The sequence below is a fragment of the Prionailurus viverrinus genome, chromosome C1, assembly GCF_022837055.1.
Source record: "Prionailurus viverrinus isolate Anna chromosome C1, UM_Priviv_1.0, whole genome shotgun sequence".
Taxonomy (NCBI): domain Eukaryota; kingdom Metazoa; phylum Chordata; class Mammalia; order Carnivora; family Felidae; genus Prionailurus; species Prionailurus viverrinus.
This window is the reverse complement of record NC_062568.1, coordinates 128,655,035-128,672,194: the sequence shown is the minus strand read 5'-3', so window position 1 is coordinate 128,672,194 and position 17,160 is coordinate 128,655,035. Positions and strand designations below refer to the sequence as shown.

General features: G+C 37.2%; 1 protein-coding gene across 4 annotated transcripts in view; it reads right to left on the bottom strand.

The window, feature by feature from the left end:
- DBT (dihydrolipoamide branched chain transacylase E2) overlaps window positions 1–17,160 on the bottom strand; it is a 53,259-nt gene that overhangs the window by 8,286 nt on the left and 27,813 nt on the right. For 2 of the 4 annotated variants that reach the window (XM_047871795.1, XM_047871797.1), the window contains 3 exons: window positions 8,996–9,117; window positions 4,301–4,517; window positions 3,497–3,663 (listed from right to left, as the gene is read on the bottom strand). In XM_047871795.1, the coding sequence (XP_047727751.1) occupies window positions 3,497–3,663; window positions 4,301–4,517; window positions 8,996–9,117 (506 nt within the window). Of the gene's footprint in view, window positions 1–3,496; window positions 3,664–4,300; window positions 4,518–8,995; window positions 9,118–9,335; window positions 10,726–10,751; window positions 11,744–17,160 lie in introns of those variants that run through there. The other 2 variants (XM_047871796.1, XM_047871798.1) reach the window with 2 other exon arrangements.

Sequence of the window (17,160 nt, the reverse complement as noted above, 5' to 3'; positions counted from 1 at the left end):
CGTTTCCAAGGGCACCGACCATGCTTGTGTTCCAATAGGTGTCCTTGGCCTAGTGAAGGGCAGAGCTGGTGTGAACATTTACTTTAGAGTTCACCTTCCCAAACTCTCCCTCCTCTGCCTTCTTCTCCCTTAATCTTTTTTCCTTTTTTTTCCTCTTCTTACTTTGTAATGTTCCTCTTCTGTCCATATTCAAGTTTTCCTAACTGTCCGCTAAATGTTTTCTGTATCTGTTTCTCTGCCCATCCAGGATCTAATCAAAGTTCACACATTGCATTTGGTTGTCATGCCTTGTATTCAATTTTAAAAATAGGAAAATAAAAAATGCTTAAAACTTTCCTTAAAATCCAGCCCTCTTTATCTAGTCCAATTAAGAGTCCCTTATATGTACTGTGTTAAGTGTTATTTTTGTCTGTAGGTCAGTAGTCATGTCAGGAAAAAAAAAAATCATTTCCTTGGGGCGCCTGGGTGGCTCAGTCGGTTGAGCGTCTGACTTCGGCTCAGGTCATGATCTCACGGCTCGTGAGTTCAAGCCCCGCATTGGGCTCTGTGCTGACAGCTCAGAGCCTGGAGCCTGCTTCGGATTCTGTGTCTCCCCCTCTCTCTGCCCCTCCCCCGCTCATGCTCTGTCTCTCTCTATCAAAAATAAATAAACATTCAAAAAAAATTTTTTAAAAATCATTTCCTTGAACTAGAGAGTTAAAGCAGGTTTTTTACTAAGCATTTGATTTGACAACTGTAACTTTAATCTTCTCTATATAAAAATCCATAACTAAGGTTAAAGCGTTACACATAAAAACACTATTTTGAATGTAATCCAAATTTTATAAAAGAAAAACCAAAGTGTGTGTTCACAGATACAAGGTCATTTTTTCCTTCTACAATAGATGGTAGTATTTTCCAAATGTTCTGAAGTTTACATAGGCAGAAAAAAATGTTGTTTGAAAACAAATAAAGCACACTAAATTTTATTTTCAAAATAAAGGTATTTCATTCAGATTGGAACAATGAAGAAAAATAATAAAAGAAGTTCAATATATTAAAAAGTTGGTCTCTGCTTGCTTCAAAACAGACATCACCAGTGTCACTCACATTATTTTTAACTCTCCATTTTCCAGCTCTTTCCCTCAGCCTACAAATCTGTTCCAGTTTTTCTAGGAGGGGAGAGGGCAGATGGAATCTTTCTTCACCCCAAACAAGCACTATAATTGCCCTCTGTGCCTATGCTCTATCTGCTTTTTACCAGATATTTTTAGTGTCTTCCTCAATTTCTATTCATTTACCAACTAACTGGAATCAAGCTTCTACCTCAACAATACTTTATTCAATCAGTTCTGGGTAAGGCTACTCATGACCTCTTCATTACTACTCCAATAGCCTGTTCCTACCCTAACTTTTTTTTTTTTTAAGGGCTTTATATTTAGTTATTTTTTAAGTAATCTCCACAATCAACATGGGGCTTGAACTCATGACCCCAATATTAAGAGTCATATGCTCTACTGACTGAGGCAGCCAGGTGTCGCCCATCCCAACTTCCTTCCTGTCTCTTGGTATGAGAAGCTGAAGAAATGGCCCCGATGGTTCAAGCCCATCTTGTATCCATGCCCTCTGGTACTGCTCTGAGCTCAGTCATGTGACTTGCTTTGGCCAATGAAATAAGAACAAACTTGATGCAGCAAAGCTTAGAAACGTGCTTGATGTTTCTGCTTCCTCTCTTCATCCCTGACAGTACTATGAGACCACGTGCAGGCTAGCATGCTGGGGGGAAAAGAAACATGTGAGGGGAGAAATGAGTTATTTCTGCCAAGGCCATCCTACACCAGCCCACCCCTAGCCAACCTACTAGCTGTCTGTAGACAAAGAAATAAATCTGCCAAGATCAGCAGACTGGTTCTGTGGACTCATGAAAAGTAATAAATGGATGTTATTTCAAAGTACTAAATTTGGGGGTGATCTATTGATACACTGACTTCTAGGAGACTCTTTGCTGGTTGTCATAGCACTGACTCCACTCACTTTCTTCCACCGTCTCTGCCAACTCAACTTGCATCTACCCCTTAAATGCTGATGTAAAATCTGTAGCCTTCTTTTCTTCTTATTTGCACACAATTTGGGTGATTTCACCCATCTGATTCAATTACTGTGTCTCTAAAAATGACTCTATAGCTAAAATATAACCCAGATGTCTCATATATAGACATCTATTACATTGCATGTTTATAGAGCATTCACTTAGTTGTTTAGGGTAGTTGCTAAAACAATGGAGATTAACAGTTTCTGCCCCAAGAAGCTCAGCATCCAGTGAAAACAGAGCAAACATGTGCAATACACTGAGCTACACTGCAATGAGAAACAAGAGTATTTAACTCAAACTGTGACAGCTACGGAAGGCTTCTGGAGGAGGGTATTCCCGAACAAAATTTGGCATTTAGGATGTGCAGGCATTTGATCAAGGAGGAGGGGGGCACTTCACGTGAAGTCTTATAGTCCAGCAGCCATGCAGGCTTAATCTGATTAGAACAGGAGTGACTGAGAGATAAGGCTGGAGAGGTAGGCAGTAGAGACTGCAATAATATTTGTATGCCAAACTAAGGAGTTTAGAAACTAACCTGAAAACAATGAAGGAGACCACTGAAAAGAACTGGGGAATACTACAGTAATTTCATTTATGGAAGGTCAGTCTTGGTACAGTACGGAGAAAGGGCTAGAGGGAAGCCAGCCACACTAGAATTAGAGATACCAGTATGCATTTTTGAGTAAAACAGATCAGAACCCAAAACTTGGCTTCCCCACTTATAAGTTCCATATATCCTTGACAGGCTTCTCAATTTCTCTGAACCCTAATTTCCTTAACTAGAAAGTGAATATGGCCATATTTACACGTCAGGGGTATTCTGAGAATTAGGAGAGATAATGTATATAGCATGCTTAGTACATAGTCTGCCACATGGTACCTGCTTCATAAATGGTTGTTAATGTGAGCTAGACGTTGAGCTGCTTAAGGTCAGCTGTCTTGGTTTTGTTTTGTTGTTGCTGTTTGTTTTGTTTTTGTTTTTTTGTTGTTTTGTTTTGCTTTGTTTTTGACTGTCTTGTTTTATAATGGTCCTAAGGCCTAGAAACAATTCTCAGGACGTTCAATATAAGTTTGTTGAGTAAATGAAAATGAACACATGTCAGTGATATATGCAAGAACGATACCAAGTCTCATTTTTGTCCAAATCAGGATTTTGCTGGAGTGATCTTTTCAGAATTAAAGGCTTTACTTAACTGGCAAGACAATCCTTTAGCTAGCTCAGAGATGAGTTGATAAATTACGACACAAATTTCAATTTTATAAATTCCTATGAAACAAAGAAATAGTGCACTTGTACATTTTTCTAACCACATGATATGGTGAAAAATAATATTTTTATCTAAATCCATGGTTAACACATTGTATATCTGCAAAACAAAATTTTAATGGCCTATTCAAGCCCTGTTTGAAATGAATGAATCTCACCTTTAAGAAAAAGGGCAAAAAGGAGAGTTTAATTCCACGGGCAAAAGCAATGGGTTTTAATTCTTCTCGTAACTTAACCAGTTCAGTAAGGTCAACCTCATCACAATACCCAAAGTGAGGTATCTTCAGGGCTATAGACATGGTCTTGACCATTGCTTTATGAAAGCCTGGAAAACATTAAATACATATATTTTTTTGAATTCTTAAATCCTTTAAACCTGTTTACTAAAACTGAAGGTTCTCTAATGTCTTTTACTTTTCCAACTAAACTTTTCCTCTTGAGGCTACCATCTTTATTACGTGATTTGAAAGACACTAATTCCAATGCTGAAGCACTGATTACAGCATAGCACCCAAGGTCAAGTGTAATAACATTAGGAAGTAACTGCCTTCAATGCTGTGGTATATAGAAAAATATAAAAAGATGCAAGCCATGTATTTACCTAATGGATTTCTTGCAAAGCCATGTTTCTGTAAGTTAATTATCCTAAGAGTTTATAAATAACAAATCAGAGCTAGTTATTTGGAAGGTAACTAAAAATTATAACATCTTAAGTCTTCAAAAAGAGCAATTATCAGTATACATGTGTATAGTCCAAGAAACCTGCTAACCTATTACTCTTCAGAAATTAACAGAAATACACTGAAACTTTTCTGGAAAAACTATGTTATTTCACCGCTAAAAAAGGGGGAATTTGAACTTTCCCCTCAGTAAGAATTGAAAACACCATACTATACAGAACGATCTAGTGAAGTAAATGTCCCCAGATAACTTGTCCTAGTGCCTTACATTACTGTTATTACCTTTTATGGGTTCTGTTTTGTCTTTGCCTGTGAATACTGGAGGCTTTGATATTGGTACGGGAATAGTTCTGTCTTTTGGTTTGGGTGGAGGTGGCACGATTTCAGCTTTTGGTGAAGGAGGTAATATAGCTCCAGTCTGCTTTTCCAAATAGTTGAGAATATCTTCTTTAAGTATTCTGCCATCTTTTCCTGAGCCAACAACTTCACTCAGCTTAATCTAAAAAAATGACACATTTTAATGCTAAAAATAATACTATCTAAAAATAAATATGCCCATCATTTAAATTTCTAAATGGAATTTAACCAATTAAAAAAAAAAGGCTCTCTGCCCAATAAATTAGTATAAGGAAAGAACATTTTTATTATCTTCATAGAATGCTAACAAACAATAGCTGCCCTTCATATGTAATCATTTGTTACTTTTTAAAATTCATTTGTTACTTTTTTTTTAAGTTTATTTTTTAAGAGAGAGAAAGAGAACATGCTGTCTCACATGAGCAGGGGTGGGGCAGCGAGAGAGGGAGACAAAGGAACCAAAGCAGGCTCCTCACCGCAGCAGAGAGCCTGATTTGGGGCTTGAACTCAGGAACTGCGAGATCATGACCTGAGCCGAAGTCGGACACTTAACTGACTGAGCCAACCAGGCGCCCCACATTTGTTACTTTTGTATATACTGTTCATTTGCCAATGTGTTAACAACGCAGTATCTACACCGACCATTTGCCAATGTTGTAACAATGCAGTATCTGCATTGCAGATAATCTGCACTGCACTGCATATAATCCATAGCTATGAAAGACTAAACTCCTTTAAAAAGGGAAGACTTCTGTAGCAAACAGACTCTCCAGATGCTGAGCCTTCCACATGTGACTGCATTAAAAAGGCAGTTACCACCAAAAGTTCACCTGACTGATCTCTGAACAGAAGACATCTGATCCTCTACTTCCTGAACATAATAAGCAGCATGTGCCAAGAGGTGACCCAGGCCACAGCGAGTCCTCACCTCAACTCTCAAATGCATACCACTGACTTCGAGTTTGGTTTGTTAACCTCTTAACCCTTATTGTATCTTGTTTGTTGTGTTGTATTGTGACATGTATGAAGCCCAGTTAAATGCTTTATGATTGAATAAAGCTGACATTGTGGAACGATACTCATGTACATGCCTTTATGGCATGTTTAAAGCAACCTGGCTACCAGTACTACTAATAGTTAAAATAATCATCATACAAAAGCTCTTAGTTTTTTCTGATAGTTGTTTAAGAAATATAAGTACAAAACATTGAAATTAGGGGTGCCTGGGTGGCTCAGTTGGTTAAGCATCCGACTTCCGCTCAGTCATGATCTCCAGGTTTGTGAGTTTGAGCCCTGCATAGGGCTCTGTACTGATAGCTCAGAGCCTGGAGTTGGCTTCAGATTCTGGGTCTTCTTCTCTTTCTGCCCCTCCCTCACTCATGTTCTGTCTCTGTCTATCTGTCTGTCTGTCTCTCTCTCTCCCAAAAATAAACATTGAAAAAAATGAAATTAATTTTATTGAGGCATATTTGGAATGTTGAGTTTCTCAGCCCAAGTTAAATGGCACATATGTTTTATTATTGCTTCCTACAGAACAGTAAATGACATAATTCCACTTTCCACTAGACACTCATTGTGAGATGGTGATTTATGACAGGTATATTTTTGGTCTTCCTCCCCAGATCTGGCATGGAGCTCTTAAAATCCTTGAAATGACCAGTGATAAAAGTGTCTTTTATTATGTTAATGAACCTTTGTAAAGCCCTTAGGGAACCTAAAGATGGAGGCTGGTTGCCAGGGGAACCAACTGATTAGACATTTGTAACTTTCAGTACCCCTACCCCAGGGCAGGAGGTTGAATCAGTTGCTAACAGGCAATGATTTAATCAGTAGGGGTTATGTAATGAAGCTTCTAAAACACCCCAAAATGCTTGGAGGCATTTAGAGAGCCTCCAAGTTGAACACTGGAGATCTGGGGAGATGGGCACACCTGGAGAGGGCATGGAAACTGTCCACCTCTTTCCACATATACCTCTGTGTCCCTCCATCTGGCTGTTCCTGAGTTGTATTCTTTTATAATAAATCAGTAATCTGGTGAGTAAATGAGTTTCCTACGTTGTATGAGCTGCTCTAGGAAATTAATCAAACCCAAAGAGGGGATTGTGTGGACCTCTCATCTGTAGCCAGTAGGCCAAAAGTATAGCTAATAACCTGGGCTTGCGATTGGCATGCTAAATTGGAGGGTAGGTCAATGGAACCTTGTCTCTGTAGGTAGTGGGTCAGATGCATTGGTGATAACCTGGCTAGAGAGCATAGGAAGTGTTGTGGGGGAAGGGTGGGCAGTCTTGTAGGATGGAATCATTAATCTGTCAATTCTGGCACTGTCTGTGGGCAGACAGTGTCAGAACTGAGCTGAACTGTAGGATACCCAGTTTTGTCCAGAGAATTGCTTGTTGTTGTTGTGGGGACCACGCCCACTCCTGATATACACATTGGAACTGGATCCAGGAACCAAAAAGGTTCATGATTTTCTTTTTATTAAAAAAATTTTTTTAATGTTTTTATTTATTATTTTTGAGACAGAGAGAGACACAGCATGAGCAGGGGAGGGGCAGAGAGAGAGAGGGACACTAAATCCAAAGCAGGCTCCAGGCCCTGAGCTGTCAGCACAGAGCCGAACGCGGGGCTCAAACTCATGGAGTGTGAGATCGTGAACTGAGCCGACGTCAGACGCTTAACCGACTGAGCCACCCAGGCGCCCCCATGATTCTTTCTGAAAACACTGTGATCTGGCTTTATTTAATCCCCTTTGTGTTTGGTTACAGAGATAAAATATTCTTGTTAAATTTAATTCTATTTAAATAGACACATAAGCTTAGATGATGGCCTCATACTTAGTGTGAATTAATTTCTCAGGGTTAAGTCCTGCTTCATTCGTATTAGTGCTTCTCTAAGGATGACTTCAGAAGAATAAGACTTTATAGTGTCAAACATTTGGTTTACAACAAAGAATTTTGAGAATTTAAGCAAATAATTTTAGGTAATTTCAAACAACTGTAAATCCCATTGGTTTTTAATTTGATTCACAATTAATAATTTAATAATTTAAATTATAATTCATAATTTAAATTCAATTAATAAATACATAAACTGTGAAAAAAGAAAAGGTGATTTATAACAAATCCAGTGATTTCCAGTAATTATACAAATCTCTAGTTATTATATACATCTTTAAGAAATGGCATAGGAAAACAAAATCATGCATTGTTATAGGTAGTTTTTCTATATAATTAAGAAAAAACATTAGTAAAAGAGTTTATAACTTTCAAAGCAATACACAAGATTATTTCATCTGATTCCCATAACAATGTAGTGTTTCATACTATTATTTCTATTTTCTATTATGCTAAATAGTCTTCATATTTGGACACATTGAATCACTGCATAAATTTTCATTAAGTGTTTATAACATAATTTACCCAAGCATATTCCTCATTTTGAACCATATGTGCCTTCTCACTTTGGGCTATATAAAACACTTGGAAGAATATATCCTAGATTGTTTCCTTGGGACAGTTTCCCAATGTTAGGATAATTGTCTAAAGGGATATGAACATTTTAATGACTCATTACATATTTCTAAAATGTAAGCTTCTTTTTTTTTCCCACTGTGACTTAACTACTTCTCTCAAAAACAGACAAAAATCCTGTATTGTGGGGTACAGTGGAAAGAACCCAAGTTTGAAAAAAGACAAATTCCCAGTTCAGCTACTTACTTGATTTTAGACAGTTTAATCAACTTCTCTGCCTTTTGTCATCTGCAAAATGGGGATAATCAAAACCACCCTGCAGGATGGCTGTGAGGATTAGAGAGAACATGTACATGGTGTCTGACTCATAAACGCTCAAATAACAAAAGCAATAATTGTTGAGGCAGTATGTAATGATCAAGGGCACTGGTTCTGCAGTCACAGAATCTCACTTCAGGATCCTGGCCCCACCACGGTGTTAGTTGTGTGATCTTGGACCTGTTACTTGACTCTCTCCAAGTCTCTAAATAGCCCCCATAATTTACAGCATTGTTGTAAAGATCAATGAGATAACACGTACACACTTATTGCAGTACCTGGGGGCCACCTAGCCCTAAAGGGAAAGCACCAATGACTGGACAAAAGGCTGGTCTGCTAGCCTCAACTCAGTACAATTCTTTGGTGTTCTCCAACTCCTTTAAATCAGATCCTTGAGACCACATCGTGGCCTGGCCCATTTCCCTTTTCTTCCCTTCTCTATCTTGCTTCCCTCATTCCCAGAAAAGGTATTCTCTCCCTCAGTCACTCCATTACATGCACCCAAAACCCTGTCTCAGGCTGGCTTCTAGGGTGCCTGATCTAAAACGCTAGTATTTATAAGTGTTCAAAAAATGGTAGCCCTGACTATTAGGCTCTAAGGAAGAATAATAAAATCCCATTGCCCAATTAATATAAGTAAGAAGTTTGCAATTTCTTCTCATTTCTTATTGGTGCTTTTATGCAACAATCACCTCTCAGTAACACACATTTTCATTTTCCTTTAATCTCAACTTGAGCCATCTATCTCCTCATGGGAGAGCTGGCTACTTTTTCATAGACACAAATGTGTATTTTCTGTGTAATCTCGCACTTAAATACGAAGGAAACTTACATTGTTTTCCATTGCTAGGCGGCGAACTGCAGGGGTGGCCAGTGTTTTCTGGCCCTTTATCTCTTGGTGTGTGTGTTCATCATGGGACACAGCAGGAGTTTCAACAACATCTTCTTCTGAATCTGATAACGAGGTAAAATGGTACTCTTTAGTTGAAAATGTTAAAAAAATAAAAATAAGCTTAGTGGCTTATAATACACAAATAAATTCAACTTAAAATTTATAGTCAGAAGCATACTAGTCAGGCTACTTCAAAATGGGAAAACACAACTACATATTGGGAAACAACTGGGGGAGAGCAGAGGGGCGTACTGGCACCTGGTAGTTTAATGATTATTACCTGGTGTTTACTTCATTTCTGTAAAAATCATGCAGCAGCTACAAGTTAAAAAATGAAAGCTTCTTCAATAAGTTTTAAACATTTTGTATTTTAAACTTTCCTAATAAATTTCTCATATTTACAAATAGTATAAAATAAGAGTCAAATGTAAGACAAATTACATGAAAGAATCATGTAAAATCTGTGACAATCTTAAAATGCTTTCCCCAAATAATAAATATTTATAATTTTTCTCTGCTTTGAATACAGCTTAAGGAATGCTGTGGAAGATTTTATTTTCATGGCTAACGCTAATTTGGTTGGACCATTCTCTAAATCTAGAATATCTATAGAAGAAAAAGTACCCCAGACTATTAGCATGTATTTTCCAGGCTATTAGCATGTATTTTTGCAACCCAAAATAAAAAAGCGTTTGAGAGCATTTCATTGTCAGAGTCTGATGCTTGGAAATCAATGCTGCATAGCAGAAGTCTCTGTGGGAATGAGTGCATTAGAGACTAAGCCTCTGAAAGCAGGCAACTGAATTTGCTTTGACATTCGATTCAAAGCCAGTAACAATTCTCCACTGCTCCACCTATGGAAACAGTCTCTTCATTCTTCCTCACTGGTCTATGAATTGGCCCAGTGGAGCTCTCACATTTCCCCAGAAGGAGACAAAGGGAAAACAAAACAACTTGTGTTGCGCACGAAGGGTAGCAGAATATGCCACCCCAAATATGCCACTTTGGTATAGTGATTATTTTGAGCTGCAAGCACTTGAAAAACAGCAAATGCAGGCAGAGACATTCTCTGAACTCTCATACACCTAAAGATGGATGTTCCAGAAGCAACTCCACTGTCATAAATCCCCTCCCTAGGAGTTTCATCCACCAGGGAAGATTGATTCTTATAAAAGAGGAGAGTAGAAGTCAGCAAACTTTGTCCCAAACTGTCATACCTCCCATCTATTCTCTAAGGACCCATTCAACTTCCCTGAAAACTACTTACTCTCCCCTAAGAGGACTTTTCCCATTTCCTCTTTCTCTATAGAAATGCTATTTAAGCCTGAACTCTAAAGCTACCTCTTTGAGTTACTCATCTTTCCCTGGGTGTCTCCCATGTATAGATGAGTATGTACACATGTTAATAAACTTCTTTTTCTCTCTTGTTAATCTGTCTTTTATTACAAGAGTCTCAGCTAAGAACTCAGAAGGTTAGTAGGTGAATTATTTTTCCTCTCCCACAAGCACCTATTATAGGTAAAATACTGCACTACATATACAATATCATAACTTAATCTTTACTCCAACTGTATAAGATAGGTGTATCCCATTTTATAGATTTAAAAAAATTGATACTTCAAAGATGAAGGATTGGCCCAAGTTCACACAGCTAATAAAACTGAAGAGCTGGGATTCATTCCTAGGGTTGACTCACCCTGTGCTGTTTCCATTAGTTCATGGCACTAGTGAATTTTCTTTGTAGTCAAAGAAGCTAGAATACAACTCCTATTGTTCAAGGCATAATTTTGTTGTAATTTGAGAAACCTGTAGTATTGTCCACATCTGTTAAAGTTACTGGAGAAACTAGTAAGAAAGAAGGAGCATTAGGAACTAAGGTGCAAAGGGAAACCAAGGGAATTCAAATGTAGGAATTCCAAATCTAACCTGATTTAATGTGTATTTTTGCTGAAAATATGAGAAATATATAAAAGCCCAAATATATACAAAAGTTACAGGTTTCCAAAAGATCACTGAATTTATTGCCACTCACCTTTCTGGAAAACATTCTGATATATGACAAAGTAGGACTGCCTTTTAGAATAATTTGAGTACAAATATGAATAATAAAACATTGGTGAGAAGTCATTCATATTATATATTATTTGAAGCAGTCATATAATTGTTGGAAGAAAGCTCTCTTCAGCACTAAATTACCACCTATGTAGTACTTTAGATCATTTTCTAAGTGTGTATACAAACATTTTCTCCTGTGATGATCACAACACTGTTACAGGAATGCAGGGCAGATTTCTTACTTTTATCAATGTACAAACAGATTCTAAGGAGGATGGAGTTAAGGCTAACCTAAAATGTCATAACTGTCCCCAAGGGATGTGATTTTCATGGTTCTAACACGATACTCTGATATGTGGGATTTTATTCTTTTAGTAGTGGATTTAGGAATACAGAGTTTTAAAAGACTTAATTACATTTTTTAAAGAGCAACAAAAGAACTCTGGTAAATAAGCACTTTTTGTCATGAAAACTGTCAATTTAGTGTTACTGATATTCCTCATGTGAAGCAAATTTATAATAGAACTATTATTTCAGATTAACTAAATAAAACATTTGAATTAGTAAAAATATTAAAACTGAAGGGTGCCTGGGTGGCTCAGTTGGTTAAGTGTCTAACTTTGGCTCAGGTCATGATCTCACAATTGTGAGTTCGAGCCCTGCATCGGGTTCTGTTCTGACAGCTCAGAGCCTGGAGCCTGCGTCGGATTCTGTGTCTTCCTCTCTCTCTGCCCGTCTCCCACTCATGCTCTTGCTCTCAAAAATAAATAAACATTTTTTTTTAATTTAAGAAAATATTAAAACTGAAATTGCCACATTCTTAGGTATTTTAAGAAATATTTCTAAAAATGACAGTAAGTAGTCAATTCACATAATTGGGGAAATTTTTCTGGAGAAAACGTTTTGAAGCACTTGAGCACTCAGGGTGTTTGAAACAATGTGTTTTCGTAAAATGTTTTAAGCTTTGGTCTCTGCAAAACTGCTTAGGAAGACCTTTTTTTGTAGAACAACTGTCAACTTCAGTTTAGTTCCTATATAAATCATCATGAATTGAGAATTGATGACACTCCAATCAATGATATCTCACTGCATTTTCTTTCTCACTTCAAATTACTGAAATAGCTAATACAATCAACTCAGTCTATAACTGGCTAAATAAAACTAAGTCCTACCTACCATTCGTTGTGCACTTAGTATGCTCGGGCATTATACCATGCAACTTATGCCACTGGGTGTAATTTAATTAAATGACATGTAATTTAATTAAATGACATCTTTAACTCAGAACATTGTATTAATTCTGGCAAACATTTTAATATTATAAACTCTGTGGGACACCTTAACTGATATTGTTATAGCAGAACTTCACAAACATGAGTATCAACAGTGTTAGGAATTCATTCCCAATGTTCGAGATGCAGAATGGAGCTGATACCCAGAGGCTCTGAATAGAATTTTCAGTGGAACAAAGTGGTTAGCAACATGGGCTTTAGAATTAAACAAAGCTGGGGTCAAATTGTAGTTCTATCAGCTACTGGCTATGTCACCAGAGGCAAGATATTAAATCTCTGTGGGTCTCAGTGTTGCACATGTCAAATGCAGATAAAAATCTACATAATTTAATGATTTAATGATTATATGAAATAATGTGTATATAGCATTAGCAAAGAGAAAGCATTCAATCAATGATAGGTGGTGATGTTAAAGGATAAATGCAATATAATCAAGAATAATATTAGTTTTATAAAGAATTCTGCTACAGTTTATGTTCCTTCCTCTCTTTCCTTAATATTTCCCCATGGTGGCAAGACTCCACAATTAGGATTACTTAGGTATAGTGACCTCTCAGTTATCTGGTGGTCAAACATTCTGGCAATTTAATCCTGCACATAGCTTCAGGATCAGAATACCTAAATCAGCTGCCATGTGGCCTCAGCATTAAAACCATGCCCTTGCCCCAGAAAATAGGAATTTAGACTCTCAACCAGATCCTACTTTCTCTTCGTAGTAAACACTTCTTAACGAACTTAGTTATCCGTGTTCCTGGAAATTTAGGAAGGAGAGTGTTGGCCTGGCACAATGATAATGCTAAGAAGTAGGTTGAAAAATAAAAAAGCAGAAGCAGAATTATGTTGTTTCCAGAATAATAAATGTTCATTAACATGTTTTTGCATAATGAAAAAAGATTTTAGGCTATACTCAATACCCTCACTTTAAGAAGGAGTAAAATATATAAAGTTTAAAAGAAAATCAGGGTGCCAGTTAAGCACCTCTTTTTAAAATTGTTTTTTAATGTTTATTTATTTTTGAGATAGAGAGAGAGAGAGAGAAAGACAGAGCATGAATAGGAGAGGAGCAGAGAGATAGGGAGACAGAATCAGAAGCAGGCTCCAAGCTGTCAGCACAGAGCCTGATGCAGGGCTCGAACTCACAAGCTGCGAGATCATGACCTGAGCCAAAGTCGGATGCTTAACCCACTGAGCCACCCAGGTGCCCCAGCACCTGACTCTTGATTTCAGCTCAGGGTCATGATCTCATGGTTTGTGAGACTGAGCCACGTGGTGGGCTCCATGCTGATAGCAGACAGCCCAATGCATAGCTTGAACCCACGAACTGCGAGATCATGACCTCAGCTGAAGTGGGATGCTTAAAGGACTGAGACACCCAGGCGCCCCCAGTAAGCTCTTTTCAAGTAGAGGTCTGTCTACAGTCAAAGCACTCATAGATGGGACTTGGACATCACAAGTAGAGTTTCCCTCATCAAAATTACCTTGATGCTCCAGCCTTGGAAAGGAGACAACACCACCATGTTACAAAAGGTGGTGCCAGAGAATATCATTTAAACAAGCATTAGAAGACAGGATTAATCTCCAATACTACTATTAAGATGTCTAGTTTTGGGGCGCCTGGGTGGCTCAGTTGGTTAAACGTTGACTTCGGCCTAGGTCATGATCTCGCCATTCCTGAGTTCGAGCCCCGCATTGGGCTCTGTGCTGACAGCTCAGAGCCTGGAGCTTGCTTCGGATTCTGTGTCTCCCTCTCTCTCTGCCCCCCCTCCGATCATGCTCTGTCTCTTTCTCTCAAAAATAAACATTAAAAAAAATTTTAAAAAAACATGTCTAGTTTTGATCATATACTCTTAATGGTTCTATGTTATAATTATTTTCCACCTGTAAAATGGAAATAATATATTTTATACTTCTAAAAGACTTTTTGTTTGGTAATTTTCTATTTATAGTATAATTGGTTTTACTAGCACTAAAACAAAAAAACAATATAAATTCAATATTATTACAAATTCTTAAGAAAAGGTTCACAGAATATTTAGAAACTGTCCCATTTCTAAAATTAAAGAGAGGGATATATAAATGTTTCGTAAATTGAATCTACTGTTCCATAGGCTTGCTTATATATAGGTTATGCTTTATAGTTCATTCTTATAGTAAAAAAATACAATAAAACATAAATGTAAAAGCAAAATGAAACTACAGTGCGAGATAACTGTTCAGAATACACTCTGGCAAACAAACCAGAATAGCTAGCAAATGATCAGTTCTCTATGAGAAATACTATCAGATACTTTTCACTCTGAACATAACCAACACAGTCTCATTTTTTTACAGACATACAATAAACTGCACAAACATAAAATATAAAATTTGATAAACTGTGAAGTATGTATATACACATAAGCCATCACCACAATCAAGATAAGGAACATGTCCACCAGCTCCAAAAGATTCCTTATACCAAGGAAAACACTAATCAGTTTTCTGTCATTATAGATTAGTTTGCATTTTCTAAAATTTTACGCACATAGATTCTACAGCATGTTTTCTTTTTGGTTTGGCTTCTTTTGCTCAGCATAATTTCTTTGAGAATCATTCATGCTGTACAGATTAATTTTTGTGAAACAATTCTCTAGAAAAAAATACCCGTATTCTGAAAAAGTTCTATAATTTTGTAATTTGCTATATATCAAGATTTATTAAGTTGAATGTCATTTGAAACGCCAAAATAAACTCTAAAACTAAAACCGAACAATAAAAAAACCCATAAATCTCAGGGTGCTGAGATGGCTCGGTCAGTTGAGTGTGTGACTCTTGATTTCGGCTCAGGTCGTGCTCGTGGGATTGAGCCTCGCGTCAGGCTCTGTGCTCAGTGTGGATCCTGCTTAAGATTCTCTCTCTCTTTCCCTGTGCCCCTCCCCTCAGCTCATGTGTGCACTCACTCTCTCTAAAAATTAAAAAAAAATTTTTTTAATTTAAAAAATCCACAAATCTCAATTGTTTACTTGTTCATATAAATAATTCTTTTTTTTTTTGGATGGTCTAGATTGGTATCTAAATCTGGTTTAAAGCGCCTGTCAGGGTGTTCTAATTTAATGACATCCATAATAGTGTTCAGCATTTTGCTTGCCTCAGTTTGTGCCAAGACTGCTGCTCCCTAGTGGTCTAGTGGTTAGGATTCAGTGCTTTCAGTTTGTGCCTCTTTCCTTTCTAGGTCCTAACTAAATTAAAAAAAAAAAAAAAAAAAAAGTCATTGATCCACCATAATAATTTTGTGTTTCAGGTAATTTTAAAAGGTGAATTCTTTTTTGGTTTTAATATTCTTAAATCATGCCTTTCAATAGAAGTTTGGCAATCAAGATAAAAGGAAACACCCCTACTACCTACTTTATGGTCTCTTGTCCATGCCACATTAAAAGGAACAAGAGCCCTGAAGAAATAGATTAATTCCAGATCTGGGGCAGGGAATGTACAAGGTGACTTTCAGATCATCTTCCTGTGTCAAAAGCAAGGAAGCTTTTGAAAATTAATGGGGTCATGTTAAAAGAACACCCAGGAGCGACCTTGAAAGGGTCACTCCTACTAACAATTTGAGCATTAAAAAGAATGATTATAATAGATTAAACACAGCAAATCAACTGAATAGACACAAAGAGAAAGTTGGAAATTTAATATCACTATTTGAAGGGGCTATCAAAGCAACTCCTTGGCAAGGGAAAAGGATGAACCATTTATTCTGTTTTTCCAGCAGGAACTGTATTTCAGGGTAACTAATAGGCCCAGCTGATGAGGGTGAAGTGCCCCTTTACAGAATAATGCCAGCTAATAATGTAAAGATACTGACAGAATAAAAAAAAAAAAAAAAATCATCATTCCACAACCACTAAAGCAGTTGTTGATTTAGGCCAGGATTCTCAAATGATTATAGTGCCAAAGTGACACCACCTGGGTAACTTGCAGGCTGCAAAGGATAAAATGTAACTGTACAATGATGGGGCAAGGGAATCATTATCCCAATTCACTGTTTACACTGAGCGTCACTACAGCAGGTAATCTAAATGTTATGGTGCCCTGATGTGAAGCAATATGAAGTACACAATATCACCCATGATATATTCTAGCCAAATATTTAACTTGAACCTAGCCTTTGAAACTTGCTTTCAGTTTACAGGAACTTACCATGGTAAGAACAAGTCAAACACCGTCATGGAAAAGCAACAAGACACAAAGTGTGACGTTCTGCAAAACAAATGGCACAGTCCCTTCCACGAGTCAGTGTCGTGAAGCAACATGTGGGACAGTGTAAGTCATGTGAAGAGAGACCGTGGGCAATGTAGACTCCCATATTGGACCCTAGTTTGAACAAACAAACTGAAATTTCCAGGACATTCTGCGGGTGACCGGGGAGATTTAAATACAGTCTGATCATCAGATAAAATGAAATCATTGTCATGAAAACACGTACGTAATTAAGCAAACATTCGAATACAGCAAACACAACATATTACTCTGGTAAAAAATGACTTCAGTGCGTATGTGTGAGCTTAGAAAAATGTCTGGAGTGATATACATTCATGTGTTAAGAGTGATGATTTCTGAGTAGCAGGAATATGTTTTTAGTTTCTTATTTTCGATTTTCTGCATTTTATAGCTTGCTACATGCACACATATCCTTTTATAGTAGAAATTAAATAAATAATAGGAAGACTTCAATAAGTCATCTTCCACCTTCTGGAGGCAACATGTCATAGTGGAAAATAA